The sequence below is a fragment of the Megalobrama amblycephala genome, linkage group LG14 (genome assembly GCF_018812025.1).
Source record: "Megalobrama amblycephala isolate DHTTF-2021 linkage group LG14, ASM1881202v1, whole genome shotgun sequence".
In the NCBI taxonomy this organism is placed as follows: domain Eukaryota; kingdom Metazoa; phylum Chordata; class Actinopteri; order Cypriniformes; family Xenocyprididae; genus Megalobrama; species Megalobrama amblycephala.
The window spans coordinates 40,574,973-40,591,163 of NC_063057.1; the positions used below are offsets into that span (position 1 = coordinate 40,574,973).

General features: G+C 34.5%; 1 protein-coding gene across 1 annotated transcript; it reads left to right on the plus strand.

Annotated features, from left to right (window-relative positions):
- The first annotated feature begins 12,231 nt into the window (after positions 1–12,231).
- LOC125244479 (piggyBac transposable element-derived protein 4-like) lies at positions 12,232–14,019 on the plus strand. The gene has a single exon (XM_048154558.1). The coding sequence runs from the start codon at positions 12,232–12,234 to the stop codon at positions 14,017–14,019; it is 1,788 nt and encodes a 595-aa protein (XP_048010515.1).
- Positions 14,020–16,191: the final 2,172 nt, after the last annotated feature.

The following is a 16,191-nucleotide window of genomic DNA, read 5'->3' on the forward strand; positions in this document are numbered from 1 at the left end:
CTTTCACTTTCAGCGATAGCGCGTACTCTTTAAATATGGAGCGGCGGCGACCGTTATCCAACTGAATTAAATGTTTTTTATTTAAATACAAAGCAAAAGGACAGTGGAGGCGTAATGTAAACGTAGCGGTGGTATATTCTTTCCTAATCATCCTAACACTCTGTCATGGCAACAACACGAGACTACTTTTCGCCTCGACGAGAAATCTCGTCACACCCCTAATTAATAATTACATTTATTGAAATTACAAACAATAGAAAGACATCTTATGCTTGCCTCAGTTTCTAAATAATCTCCTCCTTGCAGCTGACAATGGACTTCTATCCATTCTGATCCAACTCGACCTTACTGGTTCAAATCATATCTACATAATAGGAAACAGTTAATTCAGGGGAAAAAAATTTACATCTAAAACTTATATAGTTATAGTTACTCATGATGACCCTCGGGGCTCAGTGTTGGGACCACTGCTCTTTATTATCTACTTACTACCTCTTGACAACATTTTTTGACAATATGGGATCAATTTTCATTGTTATACTGATGATACCCAAATTTACATCTCCACAAAACCTAACACTTCTTTACCCGCTTCTGCCCTTACCTCCTGTCTTCAAACTATTAGTAAATGGATGTCCGTAAATTATCTTAAACTCAATGGAAATAAAAGTGAGGTTCTCCTTGTTGGCTCAAAGGTCATACTCTCTAAAACCCAACCTTTCACTGTTGCAATTGATGATTCACCGATTCCCGTGCACTTTCTTTTTGCCCTCTCATTAGCTATATCACTTGGACTGCTTATTTTCACCTCCGCAACATCTCCAGACTTCGTCCCTCTCTTTCCCAACAAAATACTCAGGTCCTCGTTCATGCTTTGGTCACTTCCTGCATTTACTATTGCAACGCCCTGCTTATTGGCTCCCCAAATAAACTTCTCCACCGTCTTCAATCCATTCAGAACTCTGCAGCACGGATTATCACTCGTACCAGATCAACGGACCACATCGCACCTCCTCTCATTCAGCTCCACTGGCTTCCTGTTCCCTACCGAATCAATTACAAAATTTTATTGCTAACCTTCAAAGCTCAAACGTGCGCACAAGAACCAATGAGGTTTGTTTTTGCGTGTGATGCACGCACATTTGCGCTTCCGTTGACCATATAAGATATGTGCTACATATATGATTTCATCAATGTTTATGTGAATAAACCGCTAAAGTACAATTTGTTTATCATATAAAGTCGATTGTGTCTCATTATAAGACTTGGATTGAACCTGCTCACTCCGTGTAACACTTAAGGTGAAGTTTTTCAAATGTTATACTTAGGGAAATGACGGTTAAGGGGCTTTATGCAACACTTACCGTTTTTTAAGGGATTACTTAAGTGAAAAATACATACTTAAGGGAAATTCTTAGGGTTTATGATGTTTCACCTAAAAAAAACCCTTATTTCTGCAACACCCTTAAGTTTAAGGGAAACATAAGGGTGATCTTAAGGGAAAATTACACTTAAGGTGCTTTATGCAACCGGGCACAGCTTTCAGCTGTTCTGCCCTATGACTTTGAAACTCTCTTCCTCCTCACATCCATCAACTGGACTCTCTTCATCAATTCAAATCACTGTTTAAAACACATCCGTTTAGATTAGCATACTCTACATAATTCACTCCTATTCACTTTTATCATTGTTTATTTTGCTTGATTTTATTACCTGATTGTATTTGATTATATTGTTACTTGCATTGTTTTTCTTCAGTTTATGTAAGGTGTCCTTGGGTGCCTAGAAAGGCGCCATCAAATAAAATGTATTATTATTATTATTATCATTATCATTAAATAAAACAATAACAACATATCATCAATTAAAGTTGGATTAATTTGCTGTAAAAAGTTACATTTAACAAGATTACACATACATTATAGAAATGTTCTTTGTTCAGACCTTTCCTTTCAAAAAGATACAGTGAAAATTGTTAAACATCTCTGAATTGGCTTTGACAGCTTTGACACATGAAAATAAACACCACAAAAAAAGAGGTTATAGACTCCAGTGTTTCCTAACTGCTTATTTAGTCCTTGAATCTTTGCAGTGCAGCTCTCCCCACCAGCCTCAGCTCAAAGGTGTATCATAGCTCTTTGGGATAATCAATGTACAAACCATAAAGGAGTCCAAACTGTGTGACCAAAGCATTTGGAATATCTTGGAGATCCACAATCTCATCCAGTATTTCAGCCACGTCCATGACATCATCTGGGAAGACACTATCGTGTCTGGTGTCCTCACTCACGGTTAAGATGCCCACATTAACCCCGTGAACAATGTCTTTCTCATCATCAATGGGGTGAAAAAACTCAGGGGTGGACTACAGCTTTCATTACTGCATTAAATGGACAGTACCAAAACATTTTTACTCACGGTCAAGATGCCCACATTACCTCTAGAAATTTTGCTTTCACAAAGAATACAAAAGTTTTCCAAGGGAATGCAAAGGTTTTGTGAGCAAACACCACGATGTTCCATGAGAAAATAACAAAGTACAATATTTTGTTTTTCTGTCACATATTTTGCTATGCAAAAAGAAAGTGCTGGAAGTTTCAACACAATACTTGAATAGTTATATTTGGAAAGAATGAATCATTCTAGAAAATATTTATTTCTGAATTTCTTCATTTATCAACGTTAAACCATCAAGCTCTTATTTTGGCCAAAAACTGAAAGGACTTTCCATTGTTGGCAATCACTCTCCCTCGTGTCATTACAAACTCGTAAGACTTTTGTCCAACAAAACAGAAGGTAGTAAAAAGGGTGGAAACTAGAGCTCTATCTTTAGCCTTTATATGTGTAACAGTGTTAAAAAAAACAAAAACATTTAATTCAAAGAGTTTATATATGTGAATTCCGTAAAATATTTGGTTGTATTCATTGGTGTTCAAAGGCTCCCCTCCTGTGGATATTAATGGTTCTGCAACTAGAGGCAGAAAGCAGCGCTCTTTACGGCATATCTAGCAGAAACAGAGATGACATGGAGCTGTTGTGCTATAAAAAGCTTTTTTTCTAAACTCACTAGCAGGTGAGTGCAGAAAAAGATGGATGTCAGCTGACGAGTCTGTGAGGGGTGTTTGTAAGCTTCTTGTTAGCTGGACGTTGTGCTTTCTCTCTTTCACACAACAAGACTTGACTTGTCATAGCAGCATATGTTGGACTGAATGAAAACAGTGTTCAAAACTGCTCTAAATTAAAGTATTTGTTCCAACAGTGTTCATTCATGTTCAACTGCACCTTGAGCTCCTCCTCACAAACACATATTGCTGAAAATATCTTGGCTTTTTTTTTATTATTATTATTTTGAAGTTGATATACCGGCAATATAATATTGTCAACATTTCTGGTTATGTGTGTTTTATATTATTATAAATCTATCATATCATATTGAAAACGTCTAAACGTGTTGTCACACTTGATATATTATTTATGGAAATCTTTTATTATTATTATTATTATTATTATTAATTGGTGGCTTTTAAAAAAGAGTCAGGTCAGTCAGGAGGACTGCAGGAGCCGGACGGTCATCAACCGCTTCTGCTACGGCCAGAGCAACTTCTTCTTCATCCCTCGACATGTCAAGAAGGAGCAGGAGTCGTTCCAGTCATGTGGTCTTCTGCCGGCCGAACCGCTTCACCAGCCTCACCGTGGAGCTCGACTGCTACCGCAAGATCCAGAGTGTCAAGCAGTGCCACTGCATGTCCGTCAGTGTGTCCAAGTCTGGAAACAGTGAGAGGACGATGCTTAGACAACCGCTGCTAATCTGAGCTGAAAGACTGCAAACACCACAGTGTCTTCAGACGGAGAGAGGAAGACTGATGGTGTTTGAGAGACTCTTCAAAGACAGACGTGATCCAGACGTGACCTTCAGTGCTGGTTAACAGAAAACATGCAGAAAACACTCTTAGAAGAAAAGGTGCTATAAAAAACCTTAAAGGATCCTTTCATATATAGAGCCTCTTCAGAAGCTTGTTTCCGCCATTAAATATTAAAAAGAAAAAAGAAAAAGATAATCTCTCAAGGGGAAGCTTTTTTTTTTCTGAACTCTTAAAGGATTAGTCCACTTTTAAATACACTTTTCCTGATAAATTTACTCACCCCCATGTCATCCAAGATGTTCATGTCTTTCTTTCGTCAGTCGAAAAGAAATGAAGGTTTTTGAGGAAAACATTTCAGGATTATTCTCCTTATAGTGGACTTCAATGGGCACCAAACAGTTGAAGGTCAAAATTACAGTTTCAGTGCAGCTTCAAATTGTTCTACACGATCCCAGATGAGTAATAAGGGTCTTATCTAGCGAATCGATCGGTCATTTTCGAAAAAAAATACAACCGTTTATGCTTTATAAACAAAATATTGCGTGAACGTACTTTCCGCTTCCGCATTCTTTATAACGCTTACGCTGAATGTTCTACGCATTCCCTATTCTACTTATGGAAATAAACGAAACTGGCGCCGCGTTCGTTCCGTAAGTAGAATAGGGAGATTATATGGACTATATTCTCCACTATATGGAGAATAATCCTGGAATGTTTTCCTCAAAAACCTTCATTTCTTTTCGACTGACGAAAGAAAGACATGAACATCTTGGATGACATGGGGGTGAGTAAATTTATCAGGAAAAGTGTATTTAAAAGTGAACTAATCCTTTAATGAAACGTTTATTTTTAATCCATTTACTTATTAACTATGAAATATTTCATTATCTCTTATAATATTATGAATTATTGCAGTTATCTATTTATTTATTTATTCCATATTTTAATGTGGGTTACACAAACTACTCCATTCTCAGCTACAACTAGTGTTTGAAGCCGGGGACACACTTAATGATTGTAAGGCTGATTATGAATGTAATTTTAATTTTGAACTTAATATTCTAAAAGTTCTTCTTTAGTACTTCTTAAGATAATCTTAGGAACATCTAAGTGTACTCAACTGTGCTATTTTCAGACACCATGAAATATGAACTAAATGTGCTGAGAAAAACAGCTCTCTCTCTTTAGGGCAGGTGCGTGTTTTTGTGACATATCAGGATACATTTGTATAATGACATACAGTGTCAACAAAGGAAAGGACAGGGTTTCACATTTCAGAAAATGAGTTAACAGAGTCTGATGGAGTATTTAATTTTTTCCAGGTGTAGAAAGGACATGAAGTCCTTCAACTAAGAAAAGTTAGGAGGGGGTGATGAGGATTCTTAGTGTAACAAATTTTGTCTTCCAATGAAGCAAAAGTAATAATATCAGCATGACGCTTGTTGTTCAAGCCATCAGCAGGGGGAACTCCAAAAACTGCAATTATTGGGCAAAAAAACATTAAGAGCTGTGAGTCTACATTTGATGAAGACACTGTTTTTTTATTTCACACTTTCCACATTCTCACGCACCTATGTTTATATATATATATATATATATATAAAAGATGGTTTTTGGTAATGATTTCTTTTTCTTCTTCTCCTTTTTGTTTTTCTCTTAACACCAGTCAGCATCCAGCAAACCCAAAGGCTTTTTTAAGAGCCGCCCACCCTGTATCACAGGTGTGTACATATTTGTTGCTGTCATTTTACTTTTTATTTGGAGTCATTCAAATGATTTGTTAGTATGTTATTTGGAACCATGTACTACTACTGTTCAGTGGCCATTTTGGAAGTTCCAAAAACATCATTTACTTGTTATTTTTCCAAAATCACAGGTGACTGATCTAATTTTTAACCTATCATTGTTACGCTGCACACAACAGCCTATGTGTTTGAGTTGTGAAGAAATCTAATTCGTCTTCATAATTTATTTATTTCACAGTAGATTGGTCTCCTTGTCAATCTATGTTACATTAAACATTTCAGATTTAACACTTTTTTTGTTATGAAAAAATGTTGATGGTTTTTGATGTCTTTTTTTGGTAACACTTTATATTAATGTTCCCTTTGTAAAGGGTTTATAAAGGTGTTTGTTAATGAGTAATAAGTCATTTACAAATGCATTATAAATCATTAATAATGCAGTTATAACTGCATGAATAAAAAGGGCGACTTTAATGCAATACCTGCCAAATAGTGAGCCGTTTTTAACTTACATGTTATAAATGCTTAATAAATGCATTTATTAACACTTATTTAACTCAAAACCAGATTCCTGGTTTATTTCATGATGCAGCAAAAATTGACTATCATAATTAGACTGAAGGTTGTTGTATTTGTGCTTTTCTTATTAATATCTCATGACTGCCACTTGTCTTACTATGTTGCTTACCAGAGGTTTTTGTCTTACCCATGATACTCTCCAAAAAGGTCATGATGCCTATCCACAGCAGTGTTTAAAAACAAAATTATTGTTTTTTTAAAGACAAAAGTCCAACTTTATTTTGAAAATAAAACAAAAGATAATAACCATAACTTGATTAGATATTAATAATGAAAAATTTAATGACAGTAATAGTTACCTGTGACCCCTAATGTAAGGTGGACACTTGTGAACCATTTATTCATGAGTTATGAACATTAATAACCTATGAAAGTGAACCTTAATGTAAAGTGAAAACCTGTTAACCATTTATTAATGAGTTATAAACATTAATAACCTATGAAAGGGAACCTTAATGTAAAGTGAAAACCTGTTAACCATTTATTAACGAGTTATAAACATTAATAACCCGTGAAAGGGAACATTAATGTAAAGTGGAAACCTGTGAACCATTTATTCATGAGTTATGAACATTAATAACCTATGAAAGTGAACCTTAATGTAAAGTGAAAACCTGTTAACCATTTATTAACGAGTTATAAACATTAATAACCCGTGAAAGGGAACATTAATGTAAAGTGGAAACCTGTGAACCATTTATTCATGAGTTATAAACATTAACAACCTGTGAAAGTGAACCTTAATGTAGTGTGAACACACGTGAATCATGTATTTATTAATTATTAATGTACACACAGAAGATAGTATTTTTTTCAGATGAAATATTTTATTTTTGATGAATGTCTCAGTAAACAAATCTTTAAACTTGAAACAAAAAAAAAAAAAACAAACAAAAAAAAAGTTCTTTTACAGCACAAAATCACAGTGCATGACTTCTCATGAAAAGTGGCTTATGCAACTAAACTCAAATTAAAACATTCATAGAAACATTCAACATTCAAGTATTCAAAAAAGATAATAAGCATCACACCTATAAGCCAAACATATGTGATACAAGCTGAATAAAGGCACCTAAATATGTATTATTTTATTTAACAGCTGTGTAGATCCTTAAATCAATGACCTAATTCACCATAACAGAACATTAGCAGCATATTAATATGCATTTAATAGATATTTGATATGATAAAGAGAGCCATTTAAACACAAAATTAAATTGATAGTTTCGCTTAAGGAGAAACGATAATCAGGTTCATCAAAACTGATAGTGTTGTCGTCCAGTCCATCCAGAAACAGGGCGATCAAATTAGCGTCTGGCCAGTCAGTCAAAAAAGCGAGCTCAACGAACTCCTCCACATACCTCTCCAGCGAACGACCAACCTGCAAGAGCCTGATTAGACGATCGCCGGCCGTCATGGAAGTGGGAGGCATGGGAGAAGCTGGAGCCAGTGAAAAGAAGAAAGAATCCATCATCATCTTATTCTTATGTGGAAAATCCAGCGGTTTAAAGGTCCGTTCTTCTGTTACGTGTACTGGTAGAAGGATGAGGCAGATACGGATTTCCACAAATATAGACACCACTTTAATAAACTCAGGCAAGGAACACCAAACATACACTTAGCAAAACAGAGAACGGACGAGGAGTGAAGGGAGTGAGTGCAATATAAAGGCACTGAAGATAATCGAGTCCAGGTGCAGGTGATGAGTGATGATGGGGAGATGACGAGGGAAGTGAGTGCAGGTGTGGAGAACAGGAGGATCATGGGAAATGTAGTCCAGGGAAACAAGGGATCTGTGACAATACTTTGCTTATTTTTTAAATAATTTTGGAGCCATTTTATTTTAAATATTGTGTTAGAAGTCTTAAAATCCAAAACATTCAATCCTCCATCAATTTTTGATCTACAAATATTTTCTTTTTTAATACAGTGTAATTTGTTCTTCCAAATAAATTTAAAAAGTTTGGTATCTATCATTTTAATTAATGAGGGGGTTATATCTAGCACTTGAGCAGCGTAAACCAACCTAGATAAACCCTCGGCTTTAACCAGTAATACACGGCCAGTTAAAGAGATATCGCTCATCAGCCAAGAATTCAGTTTCTTTTCAAATGATTGAATAATAGGTGTAAAATTTAACTCATTCCTGACTTCCTTATTTTTAGATATCTTAATACCCAGATATTTGACAACTTCTTTAACTGGAATATTGCATATTGCTGGAAAGTTACAGGAACCTAGAGCCATAAGCTCACATTTATTAATATTCAGGGAAAGACCAGATACAAATGAAAATAATTGCAGGAATTTAATTGCTGTTTCAACTTCAGTATAATCTCTTAAGAAAAGGGTAGTGTCATCTGCTAATTGTGTGCATTTAATTTCGTTCTCTTCTATTTTAATGCCATGAAAAATATCTTTCTTAATATGAATGGCCATAATTTGTGCAACCAACAAAAAAAGTAATGGACTAATAGGACAGCCCTGTCGAATCCCTCTTTTGATTTCAAATCTATGAGAAGTTCCATATGCCAATTTTACAGAGCTATTAATCTTGTTATATAGGGTTCTGATTACTTTCTGAAATTTGTCCCCAAAACCAAAAAATTCAAGGGTTTTAAAAATAAAGTCATGTTCGATTGTATCAAAGGCCTTATAAAAATTGACAAACAGAATAAAACTATTTTCATTGATAATTTCATTATAATCTATGAGATCTAATACAAGTCTAATATTATTGGAAATATGTCTTCCTTTTATAAAACCTGACTGCACCTCATCAACAATAGAATCTAATCTTGATTTTAACCTTTCAGCAAATATAGAAGCAATTTTGCTATTATTAATTAAGGTGATTGGCCGCCAATTATCTAGTGATAATAGGTCTTTATCAGGTTTTGGAATTAGTGATATTAGACCTTGTGTCATATAGGGAGGCAAAAAAACCCTGATCAATAGACTCTTTAAAGACCATTAACAAAAATTCAGCTAAATCATCCTGAAATACTTAAAAAAATTCTGCAGTTAAACCATCATTACCTGGGGACTTGTTTAACTTAAGTTTTTTTATAGCTGTTTTGATCTCTAAACTGGATACTTCCTTATCACAAAGGGCTTTAAAATCTTCATCTATATTATCTCTGTTATATTTTAGGGGCTTTAAAAAGTTATCTATTTTGTCTATAGAACATGCATTACTAGAATATAATTTACCATACAAATTTGAGACATATTTTGAAATAATAATAGGATCCTGTGTTTCATGGCCATTAATATTAAGCTTTCTAATAGATGTATACTCTCCATTCCTTTTCTCTAAATTATAAAAATATCGGGAATTAGTTTCCCCTTCCTCTAGCCAGCGTCTTCGTGATCTAATAAATGCTCCTTTTGCCTTTATTAGATATAATTTATCTAACTCAGCCTGCAAATCTATTAACAAATTAGAATTCCTGTCAGTAATGTTACAAATAGATTTAATAATTTCCTCTTCTTTGATTTATTTAATTTTGCAACTTCTTTGCCTTTTTTAATTGCACTAAGTCTAATCTGAAACTTCATAAGCTCCCAATTTTTACAATATAAATTTGTTTGCTTAGCTTGATTCCAATAGGTTTGTATTATTTTTTTAATCCCATGTTTAAAACTATCTATTTCCAGTAGTCTATTATTGAGTTTCCAATAAGTCTTGGAGCCTTTAAAAGAAGTTTCGTTATTCCATTTAATGAGAAGATAAATCATTTTGTGATCAGACAATATTGATGGTTCAATGGATACTTTGTTAGTATTTTGTTCTAATGAATTAGAAATTAACCAAAGGTCTATTCTTGACTGTTTAGATTTATCTCTATTACTCCATGTGTACTCTTTAATAAGTGGATGTTTATTTCTCCATATGTCAGTTATCCCTAAGTTTTCACAAAATGTAGATAGCTCTGAATTAGATTGTTTAATTGGGATAGGAATTATATCTATTTTAGCATCTGGGACAATATTAAAGTCCCCACCTAGAATAATTTCAATATCATTAAATCTTTCTCTTACCTTATTAATCTCGTTTTCAATATCAGAGAACAAATCAACATTATATTTTTTAATATTTGAGGCATATACAGTAATACAACCAAGGGGGAACTTCAAGAGCCTATCGTCTAGTTAATAATCCAATATAAAATACAAGTAGTCCATAAAGTATGAAAAAGAATTTCTCCCTTTACAAATATTTGGAAAAAACACCCCTAAGACATCCGCACTTAAAAGAGACCATCCACCCTGGCCGACTAGGAGCACAAGATGGCGCCCACAAAGTTACAGTATCCTTTATCATGATATCAAGAGAAATTATGAACTGCTTATTAATATTTCAACAATAAAATATGTCACCAGGAAAAAAAAAGATCTTCTGTGTCTGCTTTAATAAATACACGATTTATGTGTGTTCACACTACATACACACAGGTTTTCACAACTCATTAATAAATGGTTCACAGGTTTCCACTTTACATTAAGGTTCACTTTCACAGGTTATTAATGTTTATAACTCATTAATAAATGGTTCACAGGTTTCCACTTTACATTAAGGTTCACTTTCACAGGTTGTTAATGTTTATAACTCATTAATAAATGGTTCACAGGTTTCCACTTTACATTAATGTTCCCTTCCATAGGTTGTTAATGTTTATAACTCATTAATAAATGGTTCACAGGTTTCCACTTTACATTAAGGTTCACTTTCACAGGTTATTAATGTTTATAACTCATTAATAAATGGTTCACAGGTTTCCACTTTACATTAAGGTTCACTTTCACAGGTTGTTAATGTTTATAACTCATTAATAAATGGTTCACAGGTTTCCACTTTACATTAATGTTCCCTTTCACAGGTTATTAATGTTTATAACTCATTAATAAATGGTTCACAGGTTTCCACTTTACATTAATGTTCCCTTCCATAGGTTGTTAATGTTTATAACTCATTAATAAATGGTTCACAGGTTTCCACTTTACATTAAGGTTCACTTCCATAGGTTGTTAATGTTTATAACTCATTAATAAATGGTTCACAGGTTTCCACTTTACATTAAGGTTCACTTTCACAGGTTATTAATGTTTATAACTCATTAATAAATGGTTCACAGGTTTCCACTTTACATTAATGTTCCCTTCCATAGGTTGTTAATGTTTATAACTCATTAATAAATGGTTCACAGGTTTCCACTTTACATTAAGTTTCACTTCCATAGGTTGTTAATGTTTATAACTCATTAATAAATGGTTCACAGGTTTCCACTTTACATTAAGGTTCACTTTCACAGGTTATTAATGTTTATAACTCATTAATAAATGGTTCACAGGTTTCCACTTTACATTAATGTTCCCTTCCATAGGTTGTTAATGTTTATAACTCATTAATAAATGGTTCACAGGTTTCCACTTTACATTAATGTTCCCTTTCACAGGTTATTAATGTTTATAACTCATTAATAAATGGTTCACAGGTTTCCACTTTACATTAAGGTTCCCTTCCATAGGTTGTTAATGTTTATAACTCATTAATAAATGGCTCACATGTGTTCACTTTACATTAAGGTTCACTTTCACAGGTTGTTAATGTTTATAACTCATTAATAAGTGGTTCACATGTGTTTACTTTACATTAACCCTTAAATGCATACCTCGGGTCGTTATCGACCCGGGACGTCATCCACTACCCTCCTGCTCATTCATTTTTTTAAGTCCGACCTCCATCTTCTTAGTATTCCTCAATCTATCTATTATCAACAATATAACAAGGAAAAAACTCAAAAAAATGTAAAATAATATCTGTTTTCTAATTAATATATTGTAAAAAGTGTATAGGGTCGATATCGACCCAAGGTATGTAAGAGTGTAAGTATATTTTTCTGTGCAAAAAGAAACAGCGCTCTTTGTGCAGCGCTCGTCTCAATAAATGTAATTCACCTTTATTCCTCAAGGTGGCAATATTTGACAAACAATGATGTGAGGTGTCAATCAAATTTACCTCAAACATAAAACAAATTGTCATGGCTAAGCAATTTACAGCTGAGCAAGTCTGCGATCAAATATTATCCTATGATGGATCTGACGACGAAGCTGTCAGGGAACAAATTATTGACGATTTTGACGATGAAGAAAACAAAAGTTTCAGTATCATATCAGATAACTCAGATCCTGAATATGAGCCAGACAATACCGGGGAAATTAGCTCTGAAGACGACAGCGATTATGACGGGGAAGCAGCTAATCAAAGCGAACCTGCCCAAGTTCCCACAGATGAGACAGAGAACTACACAAGCAAAAATGGACTTGTTTGGTTATCAGCTGATCCTCCTTCGAGCAGGACAAGAGGATGCAACATTTGTCACACCAAAGCAGGGCCTTGTGGCAAGGCAAAACTGATTCTGACTGAAAATGATGCACTCTCATGTTTCCTTGATGATGATATTCTGCACAAGGTGATTCAAAATACTAACCAGTATGCAAGAATGTATATGGTGTCTAAAGGCAGAGATCCTAACACATGGAAACGAGTTGATGAAACTGAGATGAAAGCCGTGATAGGAGTCCTCTATCTGCTTGGGGTCTACCGCTCTCAGCACGAGTCTCTGCGATCTCTCTGGTCCAGCGGTCACAGCGGGAGGCCAATATTCAAAGCTGCATTCAGCATCAATAGGTTTGAACAGATCGTATCATTTATGAGATTTGATGACCGTAACACACGTCAGGTAAGAAAGATAAATGACAAATTTGCTCCATTTAGATCACTCTGGAATGCCTTCAATGAAAATTGCAGGAAAAACTATAACGTTGGTCCGTATGTGACAATTGACGAGCAGCTCATCCCATTCAGAGGACGTTGCAGCTTCCGTCAGTATATGCCCAAAAAACCTGACAAATACAGCATGAAACTGTTTCTGATGTGTGATGTTGCAACGGCATACACTTTCAATGGTCTACCATACACTGGCCGCGAAGGCGATCAGCGGTGCACAGGATTGGAAGAGAGTGTAGTAAAGAAATTGGTAGAGCCAATTCTGAACTCTGGAGTAAATGTCACAACTGATAACTGGTTTACAAGTGCAAAACTCACTGCTGATTTGGTCTGCAAACACATTACCTTGCTGGGAACAATGCACAAAAACAAACCAGAAATTCCACCTGAATTTCATGCCTGTAAAAGGAGACCTGTGGGATCAAGCCTGTTTGGTTTTTGCCAAAAGCAAGCCATGGTGTCCTATGTGCCAAAAAGAAACAAGGCCGTTGTACTTTTATCCAGTATGCATGACAAAAAAGAGATTGATGAGGTGTCTGGGAAGCCTGTGATGATCCTAGATTATAACAAGACGAAGGGTCCTGTGGGCCACGTAGACCAACTGTGCCACACCTACAGTGTACAGAGGAGAACAAAGCGTTGGCCCTTGCCATATTTCTACAATTGCCTCAACCTTGCTGCTATTAATGCACAAGTTGTTTTCGTCGCAAAGTTCCCAGATTGGGAAGCTGCGAGTCCTCACAGACGTCGCATTTTCCTCGAGAACCTTGGACTTCAGCTACTGAGACCATGGATGCAAGAAAGAGCGCAGGTACCACGACTTCCCAGAGCATCCCAGAGTGCCCTGAAACGCTGTGGTTTTATGAAACAGAACCCCACCGAGGAGGAACAACAAACAGGTGCCAGAAAGCGCAGAAGATGCCACATCTGTCCATCATCACTCGATCGCAAAACAGTGGACCGCTGCTGTGAGTGTGGCCATCCATGTTGCAATGACCACAAAAGAGTCACTTTCATTTGTGACTATTGTTCTCATTGAGCCCATGAATTTCAACGAATTCGAATAGGCCTAGAGAGAGAGGTACACAAAAATATTCATGTGAAATAGTGTGATTAATTGTGAAAATTTTTCATTCATTGTGTAAATTAAAATGTTTTATATTTTATGTTTTTATTGTTTATTTGACTAATTTAAAGTGCTTTGCAGCAGTTTTATAATTCTTATCTGACAAAACAGGCTGTGCGTTTGCAGCATTTCCATAGAGTTCCATATGATACACGCACGTCTTGGTGAAATAGTTTTGAAACATCGTAATTATATAAGATGAAATGGTTTACACTGATGAGTGTGTAGAAAAATTAGAGATTATTTTTATTAATATTACTATAGAGAGTAGACTGAAATTTTAAAGCGCTTTGACGCCGATTCATAGTTTTCTTCAATGCGCAATTAGTTTTGTTCCTTTCACAACTTCTGAAAGTGATATTCATTATATAAATGCTAATATTGTTTTTAGCCATGAAAATTGTGCATGATAAAATGATTTTAATAACGAAATTATCAAATATTTTAATGATTTTTCTATTGTTATGGAGTAATGATTTACAAATGAAATGCAATGTTTTGATCATTTCTGTCTGAATTATTAATTTTAACTTTGTGTATGTTATGCATCTGTTTGATAACAAATAAAATGTCAAAATATAACAAAATATGCTTTATCATTTTGTAAATAATTGTTAAAAAAATATTATGACAGTTTTATACTAATGGGGCCATATAGAGATCCAACTGTGTTTGATATATACAAGGGGTCGCTAACGACCCTAATATATAATAATGATTGGCGAAACACTCATGCATTTAAGGGTTAAGGTTCCCTTTCATAGGTTGTTAATGTTTATAACTCATTAATAAATGGTTAACAGGTTTTCACTTCACATTAAGGTTCACTTTCATAGGTTATTAATGTTTATAACTCATTAATAAATGGTTAACAGGTTTTCACTTTACATTAAGGTTCACTTTCATAGGTTATTAATGTTCATAACTCATGAATAAATGGTTCACAAGTGTCCACCTTACATTAGGGGTCACAGGTAACTATTACTGTAATTAAATTTTTCATTATTAATATCTAATCAAGTTATGGTCATTATCTTTTGTTTTGGAGTTGGACTTTTGTCTTTAAAAAACAATAATTTTGTTTTTATACTCTGCTGTGGATAGGTATCATGACCTTTTTGGAGAGTATCATGGGTAAGACAAAAACCTCTGGTAAGTAACATAGTAAGACAAGTGGCAGTCATGAGATATTAATAAGAAAAGCACAAATACAACAACCTTCAGTCTAATTATGATAGTCAATTTTTGCTGCATCATAAAATAAACCAGGAATCTGGTTTTGAGTTAAATAAGTGTTAATAAATACATTTATTAAGCATTTATAACATGTAAGTTAAAAACACCTCACTATTTGGCAGGTATTGCATTAAAGTCGCCCTTTTTATTCATGCAGTTATAACTGCATTATTAATGATTTATAATGCATTTGTAAATGACTTATTACTCATTAACAAACACCTTTATAAACTCTTTACAAAGGGAACATTAATGTAAAGTGTTACCCTTTTTTTCATCAGTGCTATTCATATATGCTGAAGCTCAGCATGTAAGTACTATAATATTGTTAATTTGTTTGCAGTCCAGGTATATGTGTGCACTTCATTAAGATCAAGATTAAATTTGTAGAAAGATTATAATATAGCCTATATATATATATATATATATATATATATATATGTGTGTGTGTGTGTGTGTGTGATCACGCAGACCTCGTGTGAACTATGAACAAAACTAATTTGTCTTTTGTTTGTTTTGGGGTATTTTATACAGTAGACAGGACACCTTGTCCATCTAGGTATTTGACATTGTAAAGCATTACATAAACAGTAAAAAAGAAAAGAAAAAAAGAGTGTGCTGGATTTATGAAAAAAAAAAATCTTTATTGGTAACACTATACAGCCATTCAGAAATTTGTTCAAATTACTGTTAATTAACAGCCTGACAGCCTCCAGGATCTACAGAGCCTTTCGGTGAAAACATATCTGTGTGTACAGTGTACTGTGCAAATACATCTGGGTGTTTTTTCCCCCTGAAACGAAACAAAACAGCGATCAATTTTATATAACTTCACAGTTACCTATAGCT